Source organism: Girardinichthys multiradiatus, chromosome 8, assembly GCF_021462225.1.
Source record: "Girardinichthys multiradiatus isolate DD_20200921_A chromosome 8, DD_fGirMul_XY1, whole genome shotgun sequence".
Classification (NCBI taxonomy): domain Eukaryota; kingdom Metazoa; phylum Chordata; class Actinopteri; order Cyprinodontiformes; family Goodeidae; genus Girardinichthys; species Girardinichthys multiradiatus.
The window spans coordinates 25,119,759-25,142,673 of record NC_061801.1 but is presented as its reverse complement, the minus strand read 5'-3'; the positions used below and the strand labels follow the sequence as shown (position 1 = coordinate 25,142,673).

The following is a 22,915-nucleotide window of genomic DNA, read 5'->3' as shown; positions in this document are numbered from 1 at the left end:
AGTGTGGTAGGTTACAAGAAATGATTAGGAGAGTAGTGACACACTAAGAAAAATTAAAATCACAATGCAGCTACATACAGTGCCTTACATAAGTGTTGATACATGGCAGCTCTTTTGCATTTTGTGATGACACAGGCACACATTTCAAGGGGTTTTATTGGAATTGAATGAAATAAATCAATGCGATGTAACCCATAATTATGAAGTAGAAGGAAAATGATACATGGTTTTTAACAGTTTTTACAAAAACAAATTTAAAAAGTGTTACATGTGTATTTACCTGAATCAGACACCTTTTTTTTTTTGCAAAATTGCTCAAATTTTCTGCTAATTCCTAATTAGATTTAGACTTTTACTTTGAATAGGCCATTCCAACACATACATTTGATTTGATCTAAACCATTTCTTTGATTGTTGTTGTGCTGGAAGCTAAAGTTCCATCCCCAGCCTCAAGTCATTTGCAGCCTCTAACAAATTTCCCTTCAGGACTGTCCTTTACTTCTACTGCGTTTCATTAAGAAACAGTCGGAACTGGGAAGTCGGAGCTTACATCTCTGAGTTTTGGCATTCTAGTTTCCTACTTGTTTTTGTTTGTATTACTAGCAACTGTAATAGCAGTCTTACGACAATAACAATAACACTGTTCTATGCAGTATTTTGTGCAATTGAACAGTGTTTAAACATCTTATAAACACCAAAAAGTAGTACATGTAAAACTGACTAAATGTTACATAAATAACAAAGGACTGCTAAAAACAGTCAAAGTGAGAACATTTTACTACAGTTGATGCAAGTATCAACAATTTTGAATGCAGAAGTTGGGAATGGTCGTGTACCCCGACTTTCAGGGGGCATTCCAGTTCAAATTCTTTACTCAGAGGTCAGAAATGGAACGCACATCCATCTATCCTCCCATTACCTCTGATCAGCTTCTCTGTCCCCGCTTAAGAAAAGCATCCCCACATTATCATGTCTCCGCCACCATGTTTGATCAGTTAAATTGTATTTACAGGGTAATGTTAATGTGCTGTGTGTTATGTGCGGTTGTGTGCAACCCTTCTGGACAAAAGTCTCAGAGGGGGGTTCCTGAAATCGGCTGTAGCCTCTCAGTATGATGTGGTAGACGACAACCTCTATTACACTGTTCTTGTGCCTCTATCGGTTCATCCCTCTCTAGCCATTTGTAGGACTATGTGATCCTGGCCACTTCCTCAATCTGATGGTGTATTTACTGTATATATAATGAGGGAAGCAAAGCTGACCAAAAAGATTTTATAATCTGAGTTCCAGTTAGGGGGTCATCTTCAGTGAAGCCCACCAACTGCCACAACAACATTACAATTGATTGATTTGTCAAACTGTCCTGTGTCAATTTAAGTTTTCCCAGGACCACAAGCCTGCAGCTGTAAGACTCTCTCATACAGCAGACAGGCTCTGGGGGTTGGGAATAAACACTAGAGTTGGTGTTATCTAAATCTGATTCAAACATGTACGATCATGAATAACCGGCTATCTTAGCCAAGGTTTAACAGGGTTAATATCTTCACACAAAGAGGAACAAAAAGAACAGGGTGTGACTGCTTTCTGGCCTAGATTACAGAAGGCAGAAATGCTGCTTACACAATATGGTATGGGTCGCCTCAACATCGGGTTATACAAAGAGGAAGGAAAAGCAGTTCTACAATAACAACTTCTAGGAACAAATATATAACAAATTTGGCAGACTACTGGCTTTCTTCAGGTCTGCTCTTACAAACTAGGACACTGTTCAAAACAAAAAGAAAAAGCTTAAATCTTCTTTAATATATTTTAATAAAATATTTCCATCTTAGTTATATATTGTTCAACTTTCAGCAGCTAAACCAACTCGAAATTTAGCACTCTCATTACCAAAGAAGCCCAAAAATACAAATATCTAGTGTCCATTTCAGAAGTAATCTGGAAAAAAAACTATTGTGATTAGAGAGTAATGTGATAGTTTGTGAAATGATTCTTCACTGGCACCAAATCATAAAGTCTGGAATCTGTTTTATCTTTGTGCAGTGAAACATAGGTTACTATCAAGAATTTTTAGTACCAATCACTACATGTACAAGTTCTTTAACGTTTAATATATGTGTAGCGTGAGCCGACTATAAAACAATATAGGTGTGAAAGAAACCAGGACCAGGTGCTTGGAGAAAACAGGGATCCAGACAACAGTGTAACATGCAGTGTAGTAAATTAGTTTGGCTATTATGTTTTCTTATATTAGACAAAAACAACTAGAGCAAATTATAAATGCAGTTTTCAAATTATGAACTGGTTGTACCACCCATGGTGGCAACTACTGCATCAAGTGTTTGGAATATAAGGCAATGAGTGTTTTTACATTGCTGTGTAGGAACCTATTCGCGCTATTCTTTGCAGAATTTTTTTATTTCAACCCACTTTGGAGGGCTTTCAACATGAATCACCTGTTTAAGGTCACATCTCAGTCTAATTTATGGCCAGACTTTGATTAAGCCTCTCCAAAACCATTGTTTAAGTATTTATTCAGCTGTGGAGTTGCAGGTGGAATTTAAATCACTATCTTGGTACATACCCCAAATAATTTCAGCTAATGACTTTCACTGTGGTTCACTAGTCTAAGCAATATTTTTTATTTGTAACTTTTTGCATCCTGATAGATGTCACCGTTGTTTCTCATCTGTTGTTTCTCATCTGTTCTTGAATTTCAGTTGTCATACAGCTTCTATTTAAATGATTTCTCTACACATCAGGCAGTAAAACTGAACAAAAAATTTTGGTAATGATAGATAATTCACGACTTCACTTTAACAGAGGTAGGCGATAGAAATTTGCCAACTGTTTATATTTCAAGACTTTTGGCACCTACAGGACTCCGTAGCCTCCTCTGGCTGGTTTACATAAACTGAGCATGCGCAGTTTGCATAAGCGCTCCCCTCTCTTCCTCAGCGCTGGTTTCTCGAGTTGCTGTCCGGTTGCGTTAAGTGCGTCATTAGGTTAACATGGCGAGTACAGTGGTGAAGAAGTGTCTCAGTCCTCTGTCTTTAATCACTCGGAGGCTTTCAGCTCCTGAATTCATCACTCAGTGCTGCTACCACAAGAAGGTAAAACTGTCCTCAAACTTGTCAGGATAATGTGCACGATGCTTATCACGGTGTTTAATTTTCTATTATATGTGTGTTGCTAATAGAAGAGTGGAGTAAAGATTGTGAAAATATATGAAGGTTGTTAGAACCTCATGGATAACCAGAGGAAAGGACTTGTTTCATTCCCCCGGTTACGTCAGAGCAGCAGGAAGGGGACATATATGTAAATACAGTGTTATGAAGCAAGGAAGAAAACTGAATGTATGCCATTACTTGCTTTTTAACTAGTTAGAAATGAAAAGCTAGAATCAGGTCATTGATCCTCCAACCAGGTGTCTGCAGTTTTAAATTCACCTAGATCCAATTAATACGCTTAAGTTGTGCTGCACAGTGTGAAGGCAACAGGTAAATGTAATGTAAAGCCTGAGTGTAACATTGGCATCATTTTTAAAACAACCATGTCTCAATCTGGATTAGAAATGCATTTAAGAAATGTGTCTTTTGTTTCACCTGTGACCTCTGGTTGTTTATATACATTATTGAAGGAAATTGGTAGTAGTAATTGTGTGTAGTAAATGTGATAACCCATTTGTCATAAAAACAACTCTGCATTGCAAAGATTTGAAGAACATTATACAGGTATATTTCTTTTCTTAAATAGTGTCCAGCATTGAGATGACCGTCTGACCGAGCTTCGTTGTCAGAGTGAGTCAGCAGAAACCAGGGGTTAAGAGGGGAAGGAGGGAAGGGTTGGGTGTGCATGGCAAATGACACTGTTTTTTGGACAAATAAATCCCAATCTCTGTATTTCAGTCTGTTACGTAAGAAAGGAAACTTGTAGTTGCATAACAGTCGGGACTCTTAAATATGCATTCTAAGGCAGAATCCTAAGTGATATTTAGGCCCGAGCAGGACGGCTGCAAGGGCCTATTGTAATCGTAGGATTTCTTATTCTTTCTTTCTATTTTCCGTTTGCGGGGCAATCTGGGGACTTTGCCATGCACCAAAACTCACACAATTTTACCAAATGTTGTCCCCCGATGAAAATTTTTGTTCCTTAATGGCACACAGCTAGAGCTCCTCAAACCAAGAAAAAAAGTCTCTTGGGGGTATGCCCTAAAACGCGCAGGAAGTTGGGTTCCCGACGATCCTATGGGGTCATATGCTGACATCATCGAAGCCACGCCCCTTGAGAACAAGAAGTCCCTATTTTTAATAGGAAAGGTCGCTATCTAGCTGTCTACACTCAATCAAGTTGAAACTGTGTCAGGTGACTGATAACTTCCACATACATCATCTGATCTGCACCAAATTCCGGCCATCTTGGATTGAAGTTGCCATTTTGACCCTGGATTTGCCCTTTCTAGCCCGCATATCTGAGCGAACTCCTCCTACAGCTTTTGACTTAGAGACTTGAAAATCACTCAGTATACTAAAAGTTATCAAAAGCTTTTTGATACATGAAAGCTTGTGGGCGTGGCCAAGCCTAAAAATATGACCTCTTGCCAAAAAGGACGAAATCGATATAGCTCCTACAAGGAAAGTCACAGACACATGAAACCTTCTGGGATTGATCTGCCTCTGGCCCTGAACAATATTCTCTGATCAGATGCTGACATCATCGAAGCCCCGCCCCTTGAGAACAGGAAGTGTCATGTTTTCCTTTAGAGAGTAAATTTTTGATGTTCTTCACCTAATCAATGTGAAACTGTCCCAAGTAACAGATAACATGATAGTCTAAGACAGTCGCCAGTACTGACTGCTTTAGCGGGGCTAAAACAATGTCATGAATTGCTTGTGCCAACATGTTCAGCATTGATCCCTGATCATGTATACTACATTTCAAGTGGATCTGATGATGTATGAGGGAGATATAGCCCTTGAAGTTTCCTTTGCTGATCCAAATTTCAATGTAATCCAATAGAGCTGTTTGGGGGCTCAACCATATTTATTTTAGAGTGAATCGGACCATGCATGTGTAATTTAGAGCCAAATGTATGGCCGTGGCGTGACATCAGAATTCGCCACGCCATCATAGCCACACTCTCCAGCCCACTAACAAACAAGTGAGTGCAGCTTCCATCTGGAAGGTCCGATTTACTCCAAATTTTGAATCATTATCACCAGAGCAAAACTCTGCATGACCGAAGATCATATGACATGTTGCTCACAGTGCCACCTAGTGGCGACGTGTTGAAGTGAAGCAGTGTCATCGTCGGTGGCGTGTAGGAGGCGATGCCAGGCTCCCGCGGTCGCTCCACAGGCCGAGTTGCGCTGAGGTGCGAGGGCCTTCAAGGCTGCTTGCAGCTTTAATCTGACTTGAGATCACATCACAGAAAAAGGAACAGTGCAATTCTTCTCACACTTTCTTTACACTACATGTGCTTTCAAGGTGGTGGATCATTATGAGAACCCAAGAAATGTGGGATCACTGGACAAAAACTCCAAGAAAGTTGGAACTGGCTTGGTGGGGGCCCCGGCTTGTGGAGATGTAATGAAGCTTCAGGTACTGTCTCCCTGTTACTAAGAATAGAGGACTTCAAGCCTTTTAAAATTTCATAGGGCTACTCTACATCATAGAGTACTAATATTTATATGTAAACATATTTTAATAAAGTCTCTGTTTAAAGTGGATATCCATCATTCTGAGGAGCACAGTCATTATAACAGACTTGTACAATTGTATTAAAGTGTGTTCCTCAAATGTTGGCCAGATTGAGGTGGATGACCAAGGGAAGATTGTGGATGCTAGGTTCAAAACCTTTGGCTGCGGCTCTGCCATCGCTTCCAGCTCTCTGGCAACTGAGTGGGTGAAAGGCAAAACGGTAAACAAGTACTTCTTATTTTTTTTCTTATATATTCTGCTGTCAGCGTCTCTTGGCAGTCTTGAAAAATCTAAAATTGTATTTAATAATTTTTCAAATTTGAACAGGTCAGTCAGTCAGTCATTTTCTACCACTTATTCCAATTTGAATAGGTATGAAACAAATTTGTTTGTTTTCAGACGTCATTCTTTTCTCTGTTTCCTAAAAAAATAAAAATCGGAATAAAAAAAAAATTCTGATTGACATTTAAATAATATCCTCCTGTCTGAATTGCCATATAACAAATAAAAAATGACTGAAAAACCCTCTGGATCTGTGATTTCTACACTGGTTCCAGTTGAAAGCCTAAAAAGGTGTTAATAATATTTTTTATACTACAGTGACACAGTTTGTCCAAATGCAAAAATAAAAAAAGAGTAAATTAGCCCATTGCCATTCTGGTGACTTGGAACTGAATTTCAGAAGATGCAGATTATAAAACACAACCAGGCAAATGTTTTGTTTTCAAATCTCCAGAATTTTATGAAAATGGATGGAAAACAAAATCTACTAAATTGAGATTGGAAAGTACAGAATTTTGAAATGAAGAATTAGTAGGAAGCCTTCACTCTGCCTCTGCCTTATAAATCAGAATTTTATTGTTACTGAAGTGATGTGGTTCTGTTTCAGCTGGATGAGGCTCTGGAGATAAAGAACACCGATATTGCCAAGGAGCTCAGTCTTCCCCCTGTTAAACTGCACTGCTCCAGTAAGATCTCATTGTATTTTTTTTTCTTCTTTCAGCTCAGCCTTCTGTATTTATGCCTGTATAATTAACCGTTGCTTGATGCTCCTTCAGTGCTTGCAGAGGATGCCATCAAAGCGGCCCTTGCAGACTATCGCCTCAAGCAACACGACGACCAGCAGGAGGCAGTCAGAGCCAGCAACTAAACAGAGCACTCCTACTTTGAGCAGGATGCCGGCTGCTTCCTGTTCAAAACAAGTAAAATAGCAACAGTCCCCTATTTCTGTTTCATTTTCCAGCAGTAATAATGATAAACACACGCTGGTCAACCCCTTATAGAACTGTTACACAAGGCTTTCTGTGTTAGTCTTTGGTCCTCTTACCTCGTCTCTGCATGTTTTAGCCTGTCATGTAAACGCACAATGTACTATTTGGGTTGGTGGTACAAAGCTGAGCCTTAAGCTTTTTGAGATTACGTTTGGTTTTCAGATCGTGTTCCGGCGGAGTGTTTATTTTGAAAGTTGTGATGGAGATCTATGCAGAAGGCTTCACTGACTGATTTTACAATTAAGTGGATTGAAATGGTAAAAAAGGGGCTCCAGTAGTTTTAAGTGTAATATATTATGTTCATAAATGCTTCCTGAAAGCCTGTAATAAAAATATTTTGCATCATGAAGTTTTCAACCTGATTTGTTCAAGCATCATAATCAGTAGATCTTTGTGGTTCCGATATTTCCCAAATTGATATTGCAATGGCAATTGTGCCTCAATATTTCGTGTAGCTCTACTTTACAGAGCAACATTTTGCTGCAATTATTTATGGGTGTGTCTCCACTTGCTTTCAACATCTAGAGACTAAAAATTTAACTTGTTCTTTGGAAACTTCCTGAATCTCACATTGCATGAGGAGTATTTGAACATTAATTTCCCAATCATGCCACTGATTCTCCATTAAATTCAGGTCTGGACTTTGACTGGGCCATTTTAGGATATGAATATGTTTGATCTTGGACATCTCATTGCAGCTCTAGCTGTATGTTTAGGGCTGTTCTGCTGGGAGGTGAACCTCGACCCGTCTCAATTCTGTTACATCCTATTGCCCTGTATGTAGCTCCACCCATCAGCTCTGACCAGTTTCCCTGTCCCCGCTGAAGAAAAGCATCCCCCCAGCATGATGCTGCAACCACCAGGTGAATCTCTGTCCCTGTCTCATGCCTTGATACCTTTAGCGGGGTTTCTTCCAGAATTGCACGGGATTTAGCGCAATCCATCCTCCCATTAACTCTGACCTGCTTACCTGTCGCTGCTGGAGAAATGCATCTCCCACAGCATGATGCTTCCACTGACGTGTTTCACTGTGGGAATCTTCAGGGTGCCCAGTTTTCTGTCAGTCATAGCCTCTATGACCTTTATTGTTTTGCATCCAAATGAAAACGGTCAATTTTGGTAAAGGAAGGCTAAATAACAATGCATACCAGACATTTCTCATTTTTATTAGTTAAAATATTGAAAGACTAAAATTAATGCACTACCTTGTGTTGATCTATCAGTTAAATCTCAGGAAAGTAGATTGACGAATGTGGTTGAAACTTGACAAAATGAAAAAGTTCAAGGCCAAGACTGCTTTTACAAAGCAATGTAGATCACATGTATGAAGGCAATACAGCCATAGTTTTAGTTTTTTGATAAAAGTTCCTAGCACTATGGTTAAAGACCTTTAAGCTCTCCTAAAATATATTTCTTAAATGTTTCCCTTGCAAAACAATACATTATGATCACAATGAAATGTTGCTAAAGCATCTCTGTGTAAGTTCTTGTGTCATTAAACCTGCAGGTAATAGTGATTAGAAGGCAGTTTTCTCTCCTGCAATCAGCTGAAGTGTGGCAGTTTCATTGTGAATGTGCAGAGAGGACGGCCGGAGACTCCTTCCATTCGGAGGCTCTTCTGAATACACGTCTCCCAGATGACTTGGCTCAGGATGATCCAGCTCAGAACTTGCTGCATCAGCTTCTCTACTGTCACAAACCTCACACAGCTCCTCCTCAGGCAGAGTTGGTAGCTGCTGGTCCAGAATGCTATACTCTAGTTTAAAGCCATCTTCAGGACTGTGGTCTGCTGCTTTCTGACTGGCTTCACTTCTTTCTGCAGCCTGAGCACATTTATTTGGCGTACGTAAGCTGCTTGCAGCTCTCAAGATCTCAGCCTGGAGCTGCTTGTTAGAGTCCACTGGCTCCATTTCCAGCTCAGGAACAGCTTTGCCTTGCACTTCGTTAAAGGGCTTGGTGCCTCCGGTCTTATCCTGATGGTCCACATACATTTTTGAGGGGAAGGAGCAGGGGTGGTAGGAATTAACTTTGAGCCTGCGGCTCATGAAAAATGCTCCACAGGTAATGAGGAAAACAAGAAAAACGAGGGCGTTTGAAACAAGGATGAGGAGCATGTTCTCCTCCAGGACGTTTTTGAACTCTGTTGGTAAGTTTCTTTGTTCTTGGGATGGTTCTGGTGGTGTGGTTTGGTACTCAATTGGGTGGACTCTGGGATGAACAGATGAATTTATGTAACTAAGCTCTTCCTCATCTGTACTTCCCTCCAGAGGACTATAAAGAGGTGGTTGTGTGGCCAAGCTTCTGCTGATGTAAAACACCACACACAGGCTGATGGGATGTAAGACTTCTGGGTGCATGGTTTCCTCTCAGGATCTGAAAAGGTCCATATGGAAAAACAATTAATCCCACGAAGAGTGCTTTTCTAAAAGTTGTAAATCAGTTGTAGTAAACAGTTATTTATGATCACATGAATAAGAGAACAATGTGTTTTCAAGCAATTTTATTCCAAATATTTAAGTCTAAGTCAAAATTAAATCTGATGGCCCAGTTAGCAATATAGAGGCATAGTAAGATTTTTAAAAACTCATACTGTTTCTACTGTTTGTTTCTTTTCAAGAGATGCCAGTTAAAGCACTGGAGTGAGTTTCTCTGGCTATAATGATCACATTGTGCCTGTCAGGCTGAAAGAAGACTACTGCACATATCCATCGGTCTCCAGAAAGACAGAGTCATCTCTTTGGAAATATTTCCTATCATGGCGCACATGGACTGGCGTAGAAAGTAAATCAGCGCCACCAATTGTCCCTATTAAAGTGACGCTGTGGTTTTTCCTTCGGGAAACATGGGCTGTTGTCCAGGGCGGCACTAGAAGGAGGGTGCACCAGCACCAGATAGAAAATACATATCCTATTTATTTCTGTTGCATCCAGAATTAGTTTTCTGTTGCATATTTGCATGTACTGGTGAGAGGGAGTGGGCGCACCCACGCATTGAATAAATGTCCCCCTGTGTGCTGCTGACAGAGAGACCTGCTTAGCTGTGTTTGTTATGTCTTCTCTCATAACTACAGTGTTATGATGCCCCAACAGGGACATATTAAGCAATCACATCTTCGCAACCTGGGACGTTTAGCTAGCTACCTGAGCAGATAGCCTGATCAGCTAACACCAGCATGTTATACTTGTATTAATTGATAAAGGGCAGAATAGCAGAAATGCATAATACTCATTAGATGATACTACTACTACTACTACTACTGCTATTCTATATTATTGCTTAAGTCTATGTATCAGAATCAAAATGTTAAATATCATAGATACAGTAACTATCTATGTAATAATCAGTCTGATTACTATAGCAATAAAAGGAATGGCTGTTGCTTTTCTGTTAAAAAATAAACCATGTTTATATGGTTTTGCTTAAAATTTAAATAAAACTGTATTTTTTTACTCAGGGTTATCATTACCATGAGACTCTCATATACTGGCCCATGCTCAACTGAAATGCTTAATGAATAAACCATTATTCCTACATTTGAAAAAAAGGACTGTCACAGTGGTTCAAAAAATGCTATCAGAGCAGCATCAGTCAGGTACCTGAAATGTTACTTGACCCTGGGCTTACTTGGGTCTCAAGTTGCACTCCCAGCATACCTGATGTTGAATACATGAACACATACTTTGAAATATGTGAAGGGTACAGAAACATAAAACTTTACACATATCTCTGCAGTTGTGGGAGGTAATAAGTAATTTTATTATTAATTAACTGCTTTGGGTTTGTTATGAAGATCTTTATTTTTCCAGGTTTTTGTAATTTTGCTGTTGGCATCATACAAAATCATACATCAATTTAGCTTTATTTTAGGAAAACAAAATATGTTTTAATACAGAAGTTTAGAGTATTGTGAAAGAATTTTGTATTTTATCCAACATATTGGTTGACAAGTATGATGAGTAATTTATGAATGCAAAATGAAGGTAAAAATTATACAATATTCTTATATAGTGCCATTTTGCTTAAAAGTACCACCTATAAAGCTGTAGTTAATCATTAATCTTTACCCATATATTGTTGTCCTGCTGATCATGTACTCTGTACCCCTTATTATGTATTGTATGGCAGCTAAAACTGGATATATTATTTAAAAAGTGGTATTTCTGCAAAATTTTCTAACTTCTACCATTGGAATGTGACAACAGACCAAAATCAAAAACATCTAGTTGGCCTAATAATAAATGGTTGTTGGAGATAATTTGTTCTCTGCTGCATACTTTATGAACTGACCCTTTAAACGCAGCTGTATTTATTGACTTGGACCTCACTCTGCTCTCTGTTCAGACTGTGTGTTCACTGGCAGCGGCTCACTTTTTTTTAATCCCCTCTCAGCTGCATCTGTGCGCAAGCTGTCCCAAATGAAAACCAGGCTTCCCCCCCACCCCCTCTTATGAATCACCCCAAACCAAATATACACATATGTCTGTGCGGTCAGACACAAAAACATGCCAACAAAAGTTGACCATATGGACACACAGGAAAACTTATTTAAAGAATATTAAAATTTTAACATTTACCATCAGTTTCTATACTTTGTAGGTCAATATCTACATTGAATTCAAAAATACTGCATGTTATTGTAGAAAATGATTGACTGACTGTATGTTAAAGTGTAAATAACTGCTCGAGTTTGCTCAGAAAGCATCCTGATGGTGTCCTGTCTCCTCTCTTCAAACTGCATCATTCGCAGGAGGAGCATGATGCGCCTGTGCTTTTTAAACTTAGATGAAATCTAGAAGAAAAAACTCTCTGGAGTATATCCCCTCGGGGATCAATAAAGTATCTTTGAATTGAATTGAATTGAATTGAATTGAATCTGTTTTACTCACCATTCAGTGTGGAAGACGTTTCTCTGGTCAAATCCCCTCTGGCGGAATGGTGACTGAAACCAGTTTGCAAGAGGTAAAGTTAGAGGGAGCGCAGAGTGCATGTGACTGATTGGGGAACTGTGCAGCCTCTGCAGTTTCAGGTTTCAATGTGGAGGTTTGTCTGGATAGTGCAAGAGAGATGTCATTAACTATGAGTACAGATCCCTCCTTCTGGCTTTGCTCTGTTCTCCTCCCCCTCCTTCAGTTTCCCGACAGTGTCTGGGTTCTCCAGGCCTCCGCACAGATTGTTCTTGTTAGGTATGAGTTTATAAAGTGCTGTGGGGGCAGGGACCCCCTCTCCTCTTTTGTGTGGTTAACTGGACGTGGATGGTATTCATTCCTCTTAAATTTCTTTTCCCATTTTGTTATATTATAACCAAAAAATTATGTGTTTTTTGGGGTGGGGGGGTTATGTGATAAACCAATGCAAAGTAGTAGAAAGATGGTTTTTAATTTATTTTTCAAACAGAAATCTGAAATGTGTGACATGCATTTGTATTCAGTCTCTTTCTTCTGATACTATTAAATAAAATCCATTGCAACCAATGTGAAAGAAGGTGCGCTGGTCAGATGAGACCAAAACGGAACTTTTTGGCCAAAACACCATGTATGCTAGAAAACTAACACCTTACTTCACCCTGAAGAAACCATGCCTGCAGTGAAATATGGTGGTGGCAGCATCATGCTGCGAGAATGCTTTTCCTCACCAGGGACAGGAAAGCTGGTCAGAGTTTATGGGAAGATGGATGGATTGACCTCCAGCAGGACAACAGCCCTAAATGTTCAGCCCAAGTTACAATTGAATGGTTCAGATCAGGGGTGTCCAAAGTCGGTCCTTGAGGGCCGGCGCCTGATTCAGGCAATTGCAGGTTAATCAGCCATCAATGGAAATCTGGTGTGCTGAAGCAGGGAAACATCTAACCGTGCAGGAGACCGGCCCTTGAGGACAGACTTTGGACCCCCTGGTTTAGATCAAAGCATAATCATATTAGAATGGCCCAGTCAAAGTCCAGACACAAATCCAATTAAGAATCTGTTGCAAGACTTGAAAACTGATGTTCTCCATCCAATCTGACTGAGACTGAAGGCAATAGTTTTGGTCTGTAGATCTGCAGAGACACACCACAAAAGATTTATTTTTACCATTTTGTACTATTCTATATCATTCAAAATCTCAATAAAATAACCCAAAGCATTTGGTTGTAAAGTGACAAAATAGGATAAAGTTTAAGGGATATAAATACTTTTGCAGGAGCCTGTAAATAAGGGATCGGATGCTTAAAAAACATCATAACCAAACCGTTAACTCCAACACAGGTTGACCCTCGGATTTGGCTGCTTATGGAAGTCATGCTAATGTGTAACAGCAGACCACCTGGGGTTGAATAAAAAGTAGTCAAAGGACAGTTTGTGTTGTTGACCTGCTAATGCAGGAAGAGGTTAATGTTTCCTGTGGAGACAAAACAACTTTAACAACCAGAAAAAAAAAGGGGGGAGAAGAGAGCTACGCACTGGAGACTGTTATAAACAATGAGGTGTTTTTTATCCACATACAAATGATTCAACCCACACGCTGAGTGTGTGACCACTTTAGGACGGGAGTGTGACTGTGCATTAGTGGCTGAGTTTTATTAACTGCTCTGCTCTGTCTGTGATCAAAGACAAACCCAGCTTTATATGGTCAAGAGGAGAACGAGATGACGTCCGGCATCCAAAAGGTTTATGTTGGTCTCAGCTTTGTTGATAGTTTCTGCTGCCTGCTTCAGATATTTGATGGTACACAAGCCACACAAAGGGCAAAAAGAGGGACTTTGTGAGGCTAATAAGCATTCAGAGATCTGTTTTCTTTTTGCAGAAAGGGAAGTGAATGTGAAATCTAAATCCAGCGTAGGAAGAGAAAGGTCATCTGTGGAGCCTCTTGTAAATAAGGGAACTGACTGAGTTTAGAGAAGATACAGTTTTATTTTGACAGTTTGCCATTTAGAGGGCCGTAAAGAGAAGTTACAAAAGAAGTAAAAAAACTACACATTTATTGGTGAATGACACAGTTTTCTGTTGACAGATTTCAGCAAACTTCCAAAGTAATGGCATTACAAGTCCCTTTATTGCATGTAGCTCAGCTGCAGAGAAAAAGGAGCAAAGGTTTGGTAAAACAAGCATGTGAATTGAACCAGTTTTTATGTAACTTCCTAAAGTGATTCCTGATTTTACAGATTTTAAACAACACTCATAACATCTTCAACAGTGAAGAAAAGAAATGTTGAGTCCAAGTTTAAAATGTAATATTGGGATTCCTGACTTTTTCAGTGAATGGAAAAGGTCTCTTCTACCAAACAAATTATCTGATTCAGAGTCACGGCTTCAATAATAATAATCTCTATCCTCATCTAACTCAATTACAGATTAATCTTTCCATTTAAAGTCTAAGCTGATGCAATTTGAGAAAAGTAGATGCATCAAAATATTTATTTACCAATCTGAGTGGATTGAGCGTTTTGTGAAAGCATGGTTAAAGAGATATGAGCGAGCTTGTACAGTTGTACAGTTAAGGTTGTACAGTTTGTTTAATTGTCTACAATTTCCCAGAAATAAACATATCAACTAAAACTTAACTGGGGTCCCTTCAATGTCAACCAATGTCAACCAATGTCAACCAATGTTACCAGCACTCTCGGGACTTTGTTTATGCTTTCCTGCAGAAAACCTTTGCAAAAATGTTTTGACACACTCAATAAAGGAGTGGTTCTGCAGGTGGGGACCACAGACCACTTCTCAATACCTATGCTTTCTGGCTGATGTTTTGGTCACTTTTGAATGTTGGTGGTGCTTTCACACTCGTGGTAGCATGAGACGGACTCTACAACCCACACAAGTGGCTCAGGTAGTGCAGCTCATCCAGGATGGCACATCAATGTGAGCTGTGGCAAGAAGGTTTGCTGTGTCTGTCAGCGTAGTGTCCAGAGCCTGGAGGTGCTACCAGGAGACGGGCCGTAGGAGGGCAAAAACCCAGCAGCAGGACCGCTACCTCCTCCTTTGTGCAAGGAAAAGTACATGCATCAAAATAGTTATTTACCAATCTGAGTGGATTGAGCGTTTTGTGAAAGCAAAGTTAAAGAGATATGAGCAAGTGAAAAAGAGACAACAGAACAGAAAAGGTTGTACAGTTTGTTTAATTATCTACAATTTCCCAGAAATAAACATATCAACTAAAACTTAGCTGGGGTCCCTTCAATGTCAACTTTACCAACATACTCAGGAGTTTGTTTATGCTGTCCTGCAGAAAACCTATGCAAAAATGTTTTTCAAAGCTGCCAAAAAAAAATAAAAAAAAAAAATATATATATATATATATATATCTGCAACCCTACAAGTAGAAAGCAATTTTCAACAGCATGTTATATGGTGGATATAAAAAGTCTACATGCCCCTGTTAAATATATAACATTTGTTTTCCTGTGCAATTTAATTGAAAAAACAGATTTTTTATGGGGATAAATAATAAATCATTTAAAATGCTTCTGATTAAAACCAAATAAAGTTAAACTCTTCTTGGCATTTCCTAAGATTTTTTTCATCTCAACTCATTGATAGCAATGGTCAGCAGAGATCTTCCACAGTGTCAAAAAGGTATGAAAAAAAAGAAAATGGTAAATGGACTGAACTTATATAGCGCTTTTCCAGTCATACAGACCGCTCAAAGTGCTTTACACTAGCGCCACATTCACCCAATTGCACTCACTAACACTCACACATTCATACACCGATACACAGATCGGTAGGCAACTTGAGGTTAAGTGCCTTGCCCAGGGGCACATCGACATATGGCAGAAGGAAGCTGGAATTGCACCCACAACCTTCTGATTGCAAGACGACTACTCTTCCTACTGAGCCACAGAAAAGGTACAAACATTTTCCAAAGTATTAGAAATACAATGGAGCACAAGGAAGACAGTCAACATCAGAACTGATGATGAAAAGATGGAAACTAGTCATGGTTGCTGCAACATTAAAGAGCTGCAGGAGGTTCTGGGATGTACCGGCTGTGAACTGCATGTTACATGCTGCAACATTAAAGAGCTGCAGGAGGTTCTGGGATGTACCGGCTGTGAACTGCATGTTACATGCTGCAACATTAAAGAGCTGCAGGAGGTTCTGGGATGTACCGGCTGTGAACTGCATGTTACATGCTGCAACATTAAAGAGCTGCAGGAGGTTCTGGGATGTACCGGCTGTGAACTGCATGTTACAAAATGTCCTATATTCTCAATACACTATATTGCTAAAAGTATTTGTCTGTCTACCTTTACATGTAAATGAACTGTGATGACATCCTATTCTTAATCTATACGGTCCAGCTTGTTGATGGGCCAACCCTTGCCAGTAATAGCAACTTTGACTATTCTGTAAACATCTTCCACAAGGTTTAGGGGTATATGCATAGTTAGATTAAAAAAACAGAATTGCAGCTCTAATTCACTCTCATTTATCCCAAAGGTGTTCAAGAAGGTTGAGGTCAGAACTCTGTGCAGACCAGTCAGGTTTCTCTACACCAAACTTTATACACCGGCAGCCATGGAAGTGATTAGAATACCAGTATTTATTGATTTGGTGTGACCCAGTACTTTTGGCAATATAGTGAATATCTGGGAGCTGGGATCAGGTGGCGAGATTGTGGCTTAATCAGCAAAAATATGTTTGAAGTCTCCTAAAAGCATTGTGGAAAATGTGTTGTGATAAAACCAAGATTCATGTTTTTGGCCATAATTCAAAAACTTTGGTGTGGCAGCAATATATTTGAGGCTCTTTCTCTTCAGTTGGAACTGGGGCATTAGTGAACAGTGAAGGTTGGCTCCTGCTGAAAAGCTGAGGAACAAAAGAACTTCATCTTTCAACATGACAGCGACTTAAATGGTACATTCTGTTTGTACTGGGAAGTCGGACTTTTCAGGTTTCCATTTCGAAACACCAAATGAGTTCCGACTAGGAAAGTCGAACCTTGCTGAGGAACCTGGACCCTGGTATCCAACATGGCTGCATGCATATACTTCAGTGAAAATTGCTTGCATTAGCTATTTCTTAGCAATTCTGATGGTTTGTTTCTGGTTTGGGCTGTGGCACACATAGTGCTGTAAAATGTCTACTTGTGAACATGTGTCTTTTGTGTTTCAAGACATAAAATGTAGAGAGATATATTATCAGCAAATATTGACTATAACGAGTAGTAGTTGGCACCAAAAAACCCACTGTTTCCTGACTTGCAACCACCTGAACTGACATGCCACAAAGGAAAACATTAATCAGAAAAATAACAGTCAGTAGTAACTCTGGAGGAGCTGTAGTTTCAAAGCTCAGTTCGGGCAATATGTTAACACTATTAGTGTTTTTTTTAACGAAGCTTGCTCTTATGAAACAGGTGCAAGAAGAAAGCCATTGCTGAAAGACAGCCATGAATAGTCTTATTATCAGTTTGCCACAAGCCACATGGGGACACAGCAAACATGAATACATTTAAGCGACAGAATGCTCTCATTCCCAGCCCCTTGCTCCAATTCCTGAAAAAAAAGCATTCATCTGCTTCAACAAGGGAATGCCTTCGCCAGAGGAAGATAAATGTTTCGGACGGGCTGAGCCAGAGCTCAGACCTGAATCAGATCGGATATTCTATAGGTTAATCTGAGGAGTGCAGTGCACAGGAGAAGTCCTCACAATCTCACATGTTAGGAGCCATTTTTCAAGGAAGATTAGCAAAAAACTTCTAATAAAAATACCCCGTGCCAATAGACTGTCACCCTTAAAGAGACCTTTAATAAAATTAGTTGGTGCTTCAAGTATTAGTTTATGGGTGTGATCACCTATCCAACCACATTATTTTAGTTTTTTAACCCCTCACCCCAATAGATAATTGATTTTCAGTTGAGTTGTACAGGGTATAGGTGGAAAAAGTTCTGAAATAAATAGAAATAATCTTGGTGTCGTTTTTATCATTACAAAAACTTGGCATACTAACAGGTGTGTGTTGACTTCCTATATTCACCGCATATACAATTAAAAACATCAATAATTGCAAAAGGTGTGCCTTTACACACAGATAAACAGTAAAATATATATTTAAAAAGTCAGATTTGAAACTTTTAAGTCTTCAGCTTACAAAAAACTGAGCGGTCTCTGTGAAGAACAGACTTTTCTTGATTAAGCAAGCCTTCCTGTCTCTTGTTGCAAAGTAAAATACAACTGGGGTTCTGGTCCGGATGTTTGAAAGAAAAAAAGGAAAGCAGCTTTGATCGCTCTTTGCATCCTGGTCTTCCCTAGGGTGGTGGTGGTGGGGGGGGTGGGTGCTTGTGGTTGATCTATCCTCCCCACATTATGTCACAACATGAACTCAATCAGTTTCTGCATCACTGTTCCAAGACAGATCCGCTCTGTCTCATAGGGCTACATAGATGCAGCTAAACATAGCGGTCATTTTCTGGAAGGAAGCTGCTAAGAGTGAGATTATCCCCACCTTCCTCGTCGCTGTCTCCGGCAGGGAACACCAGGACTCCGTTGCTCACCAGGTTGCGCTGCCTTGTATAGGTGTGACTCTTATCAGGTAGCAGAGAGGAGATGCACATCATCTCGGTGGCCTGCTGAGGTTTTCTTACTTTGTATTTCTTTGTTGACAACTTGATGCAAAGGATGATGGTAGAAACTATAAAGATGGTGGCCACCACAGCCAAGGCAGCGATGACGATGAGGCACTGCTTCACCATGCCCCTGGTGGAGCAGGGCAGAACCTCACTGCTTGTGGAGCCCTTGGACGGTTCGCAGGGAGCTTTTGTAGTTGATGAATAACGTCTTGACTGATGGGTGCGAGGAATCAAACCCCCAGCTGGACTGGTAGAGTTGGCAGTGGTAGTGTTGGAAACGGGTCCTGTTGATGTGGAGCTGAAGGTAGTTCTGGCAGGGACAGAAGGGGATGGGGATGAGAGCTCAGTGCTGGTGGATTGAACAGTTCCTGAAGTTGGAAGTGAAGCAGTGGGACCACTGAAGGTGGATGTTCTTTGAGTAGATGTATCCAGAGAGGTGGTGGAAGGTACCTCTGACCTAAATTCAGTAATAGTTGTTGAATGTTGCGTAGAAAAATGTGAGGCCGAAGAAGTTGCAAAACCTGTTGCAGGAGCAGTCATGTCAGTAACACTGGAGGCTGATGTTCGGAGATGATCTGTTGTCTGATTTACTGCATCTGCCGTTGTTTTTTGGTATGGTGGTTGTACTGCACTCGTAGCTGTTCTCATCACAGTGGAAGGGTGTAGTCCCCTTCCAGTTGATGTGACTTTCGGGAAAGTTTGTGGATCACCTGTGGTCTTTGATGAGGAAACTTGTTCTTTATCCGTAGCGGTGGTAGTAACCATGGAAGAGTTAGCTTCACCACTCGCTGTGGTCACTGCTGCAAACGGTTGTTCTTCTCTACTAGCTGTGATTGTTTGCTGTGGTCCACCTGTACTCGTCAGCCCTGCTGTGAAAGCTTGTTCAGCTGCAGCTGTCGTCTGTACAGGAACTACATCTTTAGTTGTCACCTTTTCTGTGGGGGCGAGAGGTTTGGAGCTACTGATTGCTGCTTCAGCAGAAGTCAGATCAAGCCATCTGCTGTCTGAGCTGTTAGTTTTGTTTTTGACACCATCTTCAGGGTTTGCTGTGCCTAACGCTGTCTCCTCTACATGAGCACTAACATCTGTAGGTTGTGCTGGATGCAGGGTTGCAGGCTGCAACACATTTACATATGCAGTGGTCTGTTGGTTGGTTGTGACATCTGTCTGAACAGTAATGTTTGAGTTGCCGCTTTCTGGTGCTGGACTCATCACAGACTCTGCAGCAAACAAAGCGAAGACTTCCCACAGCAGCAGGGCACGTATCTTCATGCTGGGGAGGATCGTTGTTGAATACATGATCTGAAATGACAGAATTTTGAAAACAATTACACACATTAGTTAAGAAGATGTGCCAGTGGAAAAGCTATATGCCCTTTTTGAGTTTCTTGTCAACTTATGAATTAAAACATTTAAATACAGGGTTAAATATACATACACCCCACTAATATATGAATAAATCCTATTTAGCAACAGAAAAACAACACTTTTCGTAGCCATGGTCAAGGTCCTGTCACAACTCTGGCCCAAATGTATCTAACATGTCTGGACGCTAATTTAAAAAGAGGTTGACGAATTAGGAGAAGGTCCTTCTACATTGTTGCCTCCACTTTTTTCCAGAAGTATTCCTAGAACCGGAACAGATCCTTAGTACAATGGTGCCACCACCTTGCTCGACAGTGGGCACAGTTTTGAGATTTAAAACCCTTCCCTTGGCTCCTCCAAACGTTCTTCTTGTCATGTGGCCAAATAGCTCAGTCATTGTTCGGTTTCACCTTTAAACTATTTTCTGGAATGCGTTTTTCCTATCCTTATAGGTAGATGCAACTTTCCCTTGAGCTTGAAGGTGTTGACTCTGAAGCAGGGCGTTCTTTCTTGGGTTGTGTCCTCTCAGTCCATGTTAACGTAAAACTGGCTGTGCTGTGGACGGTGACCCTAGTGTTCTAGCACCCTCCAGATAACAATAGGCCCTGAGCCCTGTTTGCTTTTGGATTGGTCCTGATCATTCTAACCAATTATCTGTTATCTGAGGCTGACAGTTTGGGTCAGATAATTAAAACCTAGCCATAATTGGGTGTTCTAACAGGCAAACTTGCTCAAATCTAGCTTCTACAATGGCCTTGACATCACTGAATTGAAAGAAGGGAGAACAACCATTTTAAATAAACTTTTACTATTTCCGACTAGCACAGTGGCTACATAACTGGCCAGAATCATGCTGGGACCTTTCTCATGCTGGAAGAAAGTGTATGTGTTCTCTATAACCTTGCTAAGGCATGTCTATAATCATACATCCCAAAACAAGAACAGATCAAATGCATCTTTCATAACCCTAAATTAAGATATCAATGCACATGAGGGTGTGTAAACTTTCCACCGGCGCTGTAGACGAGAGGAAAACTGTGCGTGTCATTTGTGTACCAGTAACATTTGACATATAATGAAACAATCATATGCTTTCACCACACCCTTTGCATCATTCTCACCAAAAAAACAAAGAACTACTGCAAATGTAAATTAGGTTTTTCTCAATCCAAGTAATGAAGCACTGAAGGTGTTTTTAAAGAAACGTCTCAGTATTTGTCTCGCTATGAAGTAGAAGATGAAGCTGGGCAATGTGTAATTACCATTCTGCTAACACCGTTACATGCATGTAGACTAAGCTCAAGATTGTCTTAAAACGTTTCCTGAAATTTCCTGAATCTCCTGCTGGTGTCTTACCTTGATGTTGGATGTATTTGATGTTAAATCCAATGAAAAGGTTCACTTCAGTTCATTTCAGGCTCTCTTTGCACACATCCTCGTGGCACTGATACGGTGAATGTTGCTCTGCTTCATGACAGAAACAGGAAATGTGTTTACTCAGAAGAAAAAAACATGGTATTTCTCATTTTTAGAGTACATAGAAACGATGAGACACTTCCCTTTGAAATACACATTCTTACACATCAGCCAAAAGCACCATTTGCAGTTTTAAGAGATAATGATCCCTTAATCCATCTCTTCTACCAATCTTAAAATCGTGCTTTTTTTATTAAGATGGTATGGGACTCACCTGACAAATGTAAGGTCAGATTCGTTGTGGAGCGTCCTTTGCATGTCTCGATTACTAGTTTGTCTAAATAGCAGGAAGTGAAGTGCTCAGTTCTGTAAAACACTCAGATGATTGTCGTATGTCAACCCTCGATCACATTTCTGCCTCACATTTAAAGCTGTGTCATGTGGGGGAAAAGCTGTAAATGAGAGATGTCAAGGCACTAAGAGGTGACCGCAGGGACTGAGGATCAGTCATATGAGGAAATCACTGTGTTTCTTAGTATGTGACTGTTTAAAAAAAAACTATGAAATCAACTGAAACTCCTTTTTATTCACCAGAAAACCCCATGCTAAGATAATGTTGTGGTCTGGTGACAGTGGCCTAACTGTGAAAGAGTTGTACATAATCCAATGCTTTGCCTCTTTTAGGCGTCCATGTGGAACTAGACTCTTCTGTGGAAACCATAACTGTCACTTCCTGTATGGTGAGTCACACTGACATGTGGCTTAACACAACATTTAGGCCACATATACACACACTCTGTTTTTGTCTAAGGGTTACCATGCAGATAATAAATAATGGAAAGGTCGAGAACAAACGTAGCTTTTGAGCCTGTTTATTTATTTGTATTTAAGTAAATCTTCTATTCCTGGGGATTATTACTTTTGTCATTTTCTTGCTTCTTGTTTCTGAGTTGACCCACACCTGAATTTCTATACCCTATACCAGAAATTATCCATTTAAGGTCAGTTAGGATTATCAAACTCATTTGTATTTGCTAAATGCCACAATAATGAGAGAAAGTGTTCATAGAGAAATTTTGATTGCTTTCCTAAAATTCTAAGGTTTACTTGTGGTCCGATTAATAACCTGGGAAGGCCTAGATGATGATGTCATGGCTTTGTATGTTTCTGATAAGTTAATTTGCAACACTTTAGTTTAATAAACAGCTGTGCATCCATTTCAATGAAATACTTTAAACACACAACTTCCTAGTGCCAACGAAATCAGCCAAGATATCAGGAAGATGAATTGTGGACTGCGCCATGGCTGGTTATTCCTTACATTACAATTTCCAGATACCTGGAGGTCCCACATCCACCTGTTCAAACAATCATATGCAAGTATAAACATCATGGGAATGACATGCCATCATACAGCTCAGGAAAAAAACACGTTCTGTCTCCCAGAGATGAATGTGTTTTGGTGTAAAATATGGGAAGCAACCCCAGAACAAAAAGACAAAAGGAAAAAGATCCTTCTTGTGCTGAAAGGCCACTCAGAGAGCAGACCATTTCTATATTGCCAAGTCAAGATGCTGCATGCTATTAGACTCCTACCAAAGGAAGACTGAAG

The 22,915-nt window shown here is 40.1% G+C and overlaps 3 protein-coding genes across 5 annotated transcripts; 1 reads left to right on the top strand and 2 right to left on the bottom strand.

Moving 5' to 3' along the window:
* Window positions 1-2,935: 2,935 nt before the first annotated feature.
* Window positions 2,936-7,320, top strand: LOC124873071 (iron-sulfur cluster assembly scaffold protein IscU-like). Its single transcript, XM_047373572.1, has 5 exons — window positions 2,936-3,113; window positions 5,488-5,601; window positions 5,810-5,920; window positions 6,590-6,668; window positions 6,759-7,320. The coding sequence occupies exons 1-5, from the start codon at window positions 3,012-3,014 to the stop codon at window positions 6,848-6,850; spliced, it is 498 nt and encodes a 165-aa protein (XP_047229528.1). The 5' UTR covers window positions 2,936-3,011; the 3' UTR covers window positions 6,851-7,320.
* An 801-nt stretch (window positions 7,321-8,121) lies between these two features.
* On the bottom strand, window positions 8,122-12,033 carry tmem119b (transmembrane protein 119b). Of its 2 annotated transcripts, XM_047373571.1 has the most exons (3): window positions 11,858-12,033; window positions 10,568-10,624; window positions 8,122-9,344 (listed from the first exon to the last, which is right to left on the bottom strand). In XM_047373571.1, exon 3 carries the CDS (start codon window positions 9,326-9,328, stop codon window positions 8,489-8,491), a length of 840 nt encoding a protein of 279 aa, XP_047229527.1. In that variant the 5' UTR covers window positions 9,329-9,344; window positions 10,568-10,624; window positions 11,858-12,033; the 3' UTR covers window positions 8,122-8,488. The 2 variants fall into 2 exon arrangements, with proteins under 2 accessions (XP_047229527.1, XP_047229526.1); XM_047373570.1 differs by lacking the exon at window positions 10,568-10,624 and having other exon boundaries at window positions 11,858-12,030.
* Window positions 12,034-18,332: 6,299 nt separating this feature from the next.
* selplg (selectin P ligand) lies at window positions 18,333-21,861 on the bottom strand. 2 transcript variants are annotated; one of them, XM_047371914.1, is made up of 3 exons: window positions 21,578-21,861; window positions 21,244-21,354; window positions 18,333-19,824 (listed from the first exon to the last, which is right to left on the bottom strand). In XM_047371914.1, exon 3 carries the CDS (start codon window positions 19,819-19,821, stop codon window positions 18,343-18,345), a length of 1,479 nt encoding a protein of 492 aa, XP_047227870.1. In that variant the 5' UTR covers window positions 19,822-19,824; window positions 21,244-21,354; window positions 21,578-21,861; the 3' UTR covers window positions 18,333-18,342. The 2 variants fall into 2 exon arrangements, with proteins under 2 accessions (XP_047227870.1, XP_047227871.1); XM_047371915.1 differs by having other exon boundaries at window positions 21,244-21,351.
* Between the last annotated feature and the right edge of the window lie 1,054 nt (window positions 21,862-22,915).

Coding starts and splice junctions, on each gene's coding strand:
- selplg (XM_047371914.1), bottom strand. CDS start 19,821: ATGTATTCAACAACGATCCTCCCCAGCATGAAGATACGTGCCCTGCTG.
- tmem119b (XM_047373571.1), bottom strand. CDS start 9,328: ATGCACCCAGAAGTCTTACATCCCATCAGCCTGTGTGTGGTGTTTTAC.
- LOC124873071 (XM_047373572.1), top strand. CDS start 3,012: ATGGCGAGTACAGTGGTGAAGAAGTGTCTCAGTCCTCTGTCTTTAATC. Junction 3,114..5,487: donor AGTGCTGCTACCACAAGAAG/GTAAAACTGTCC, acceptor TGTGCTTTCAAG/GTGGTGGATCATTATGAGAA. Junction 6,669..6,758: donor TGTTAAACTGCACTGCTCCA/GTAAGATCTCAT, acceptor ATGCTCCTTCAG/TGCTTGCAGAGGATGCCATC.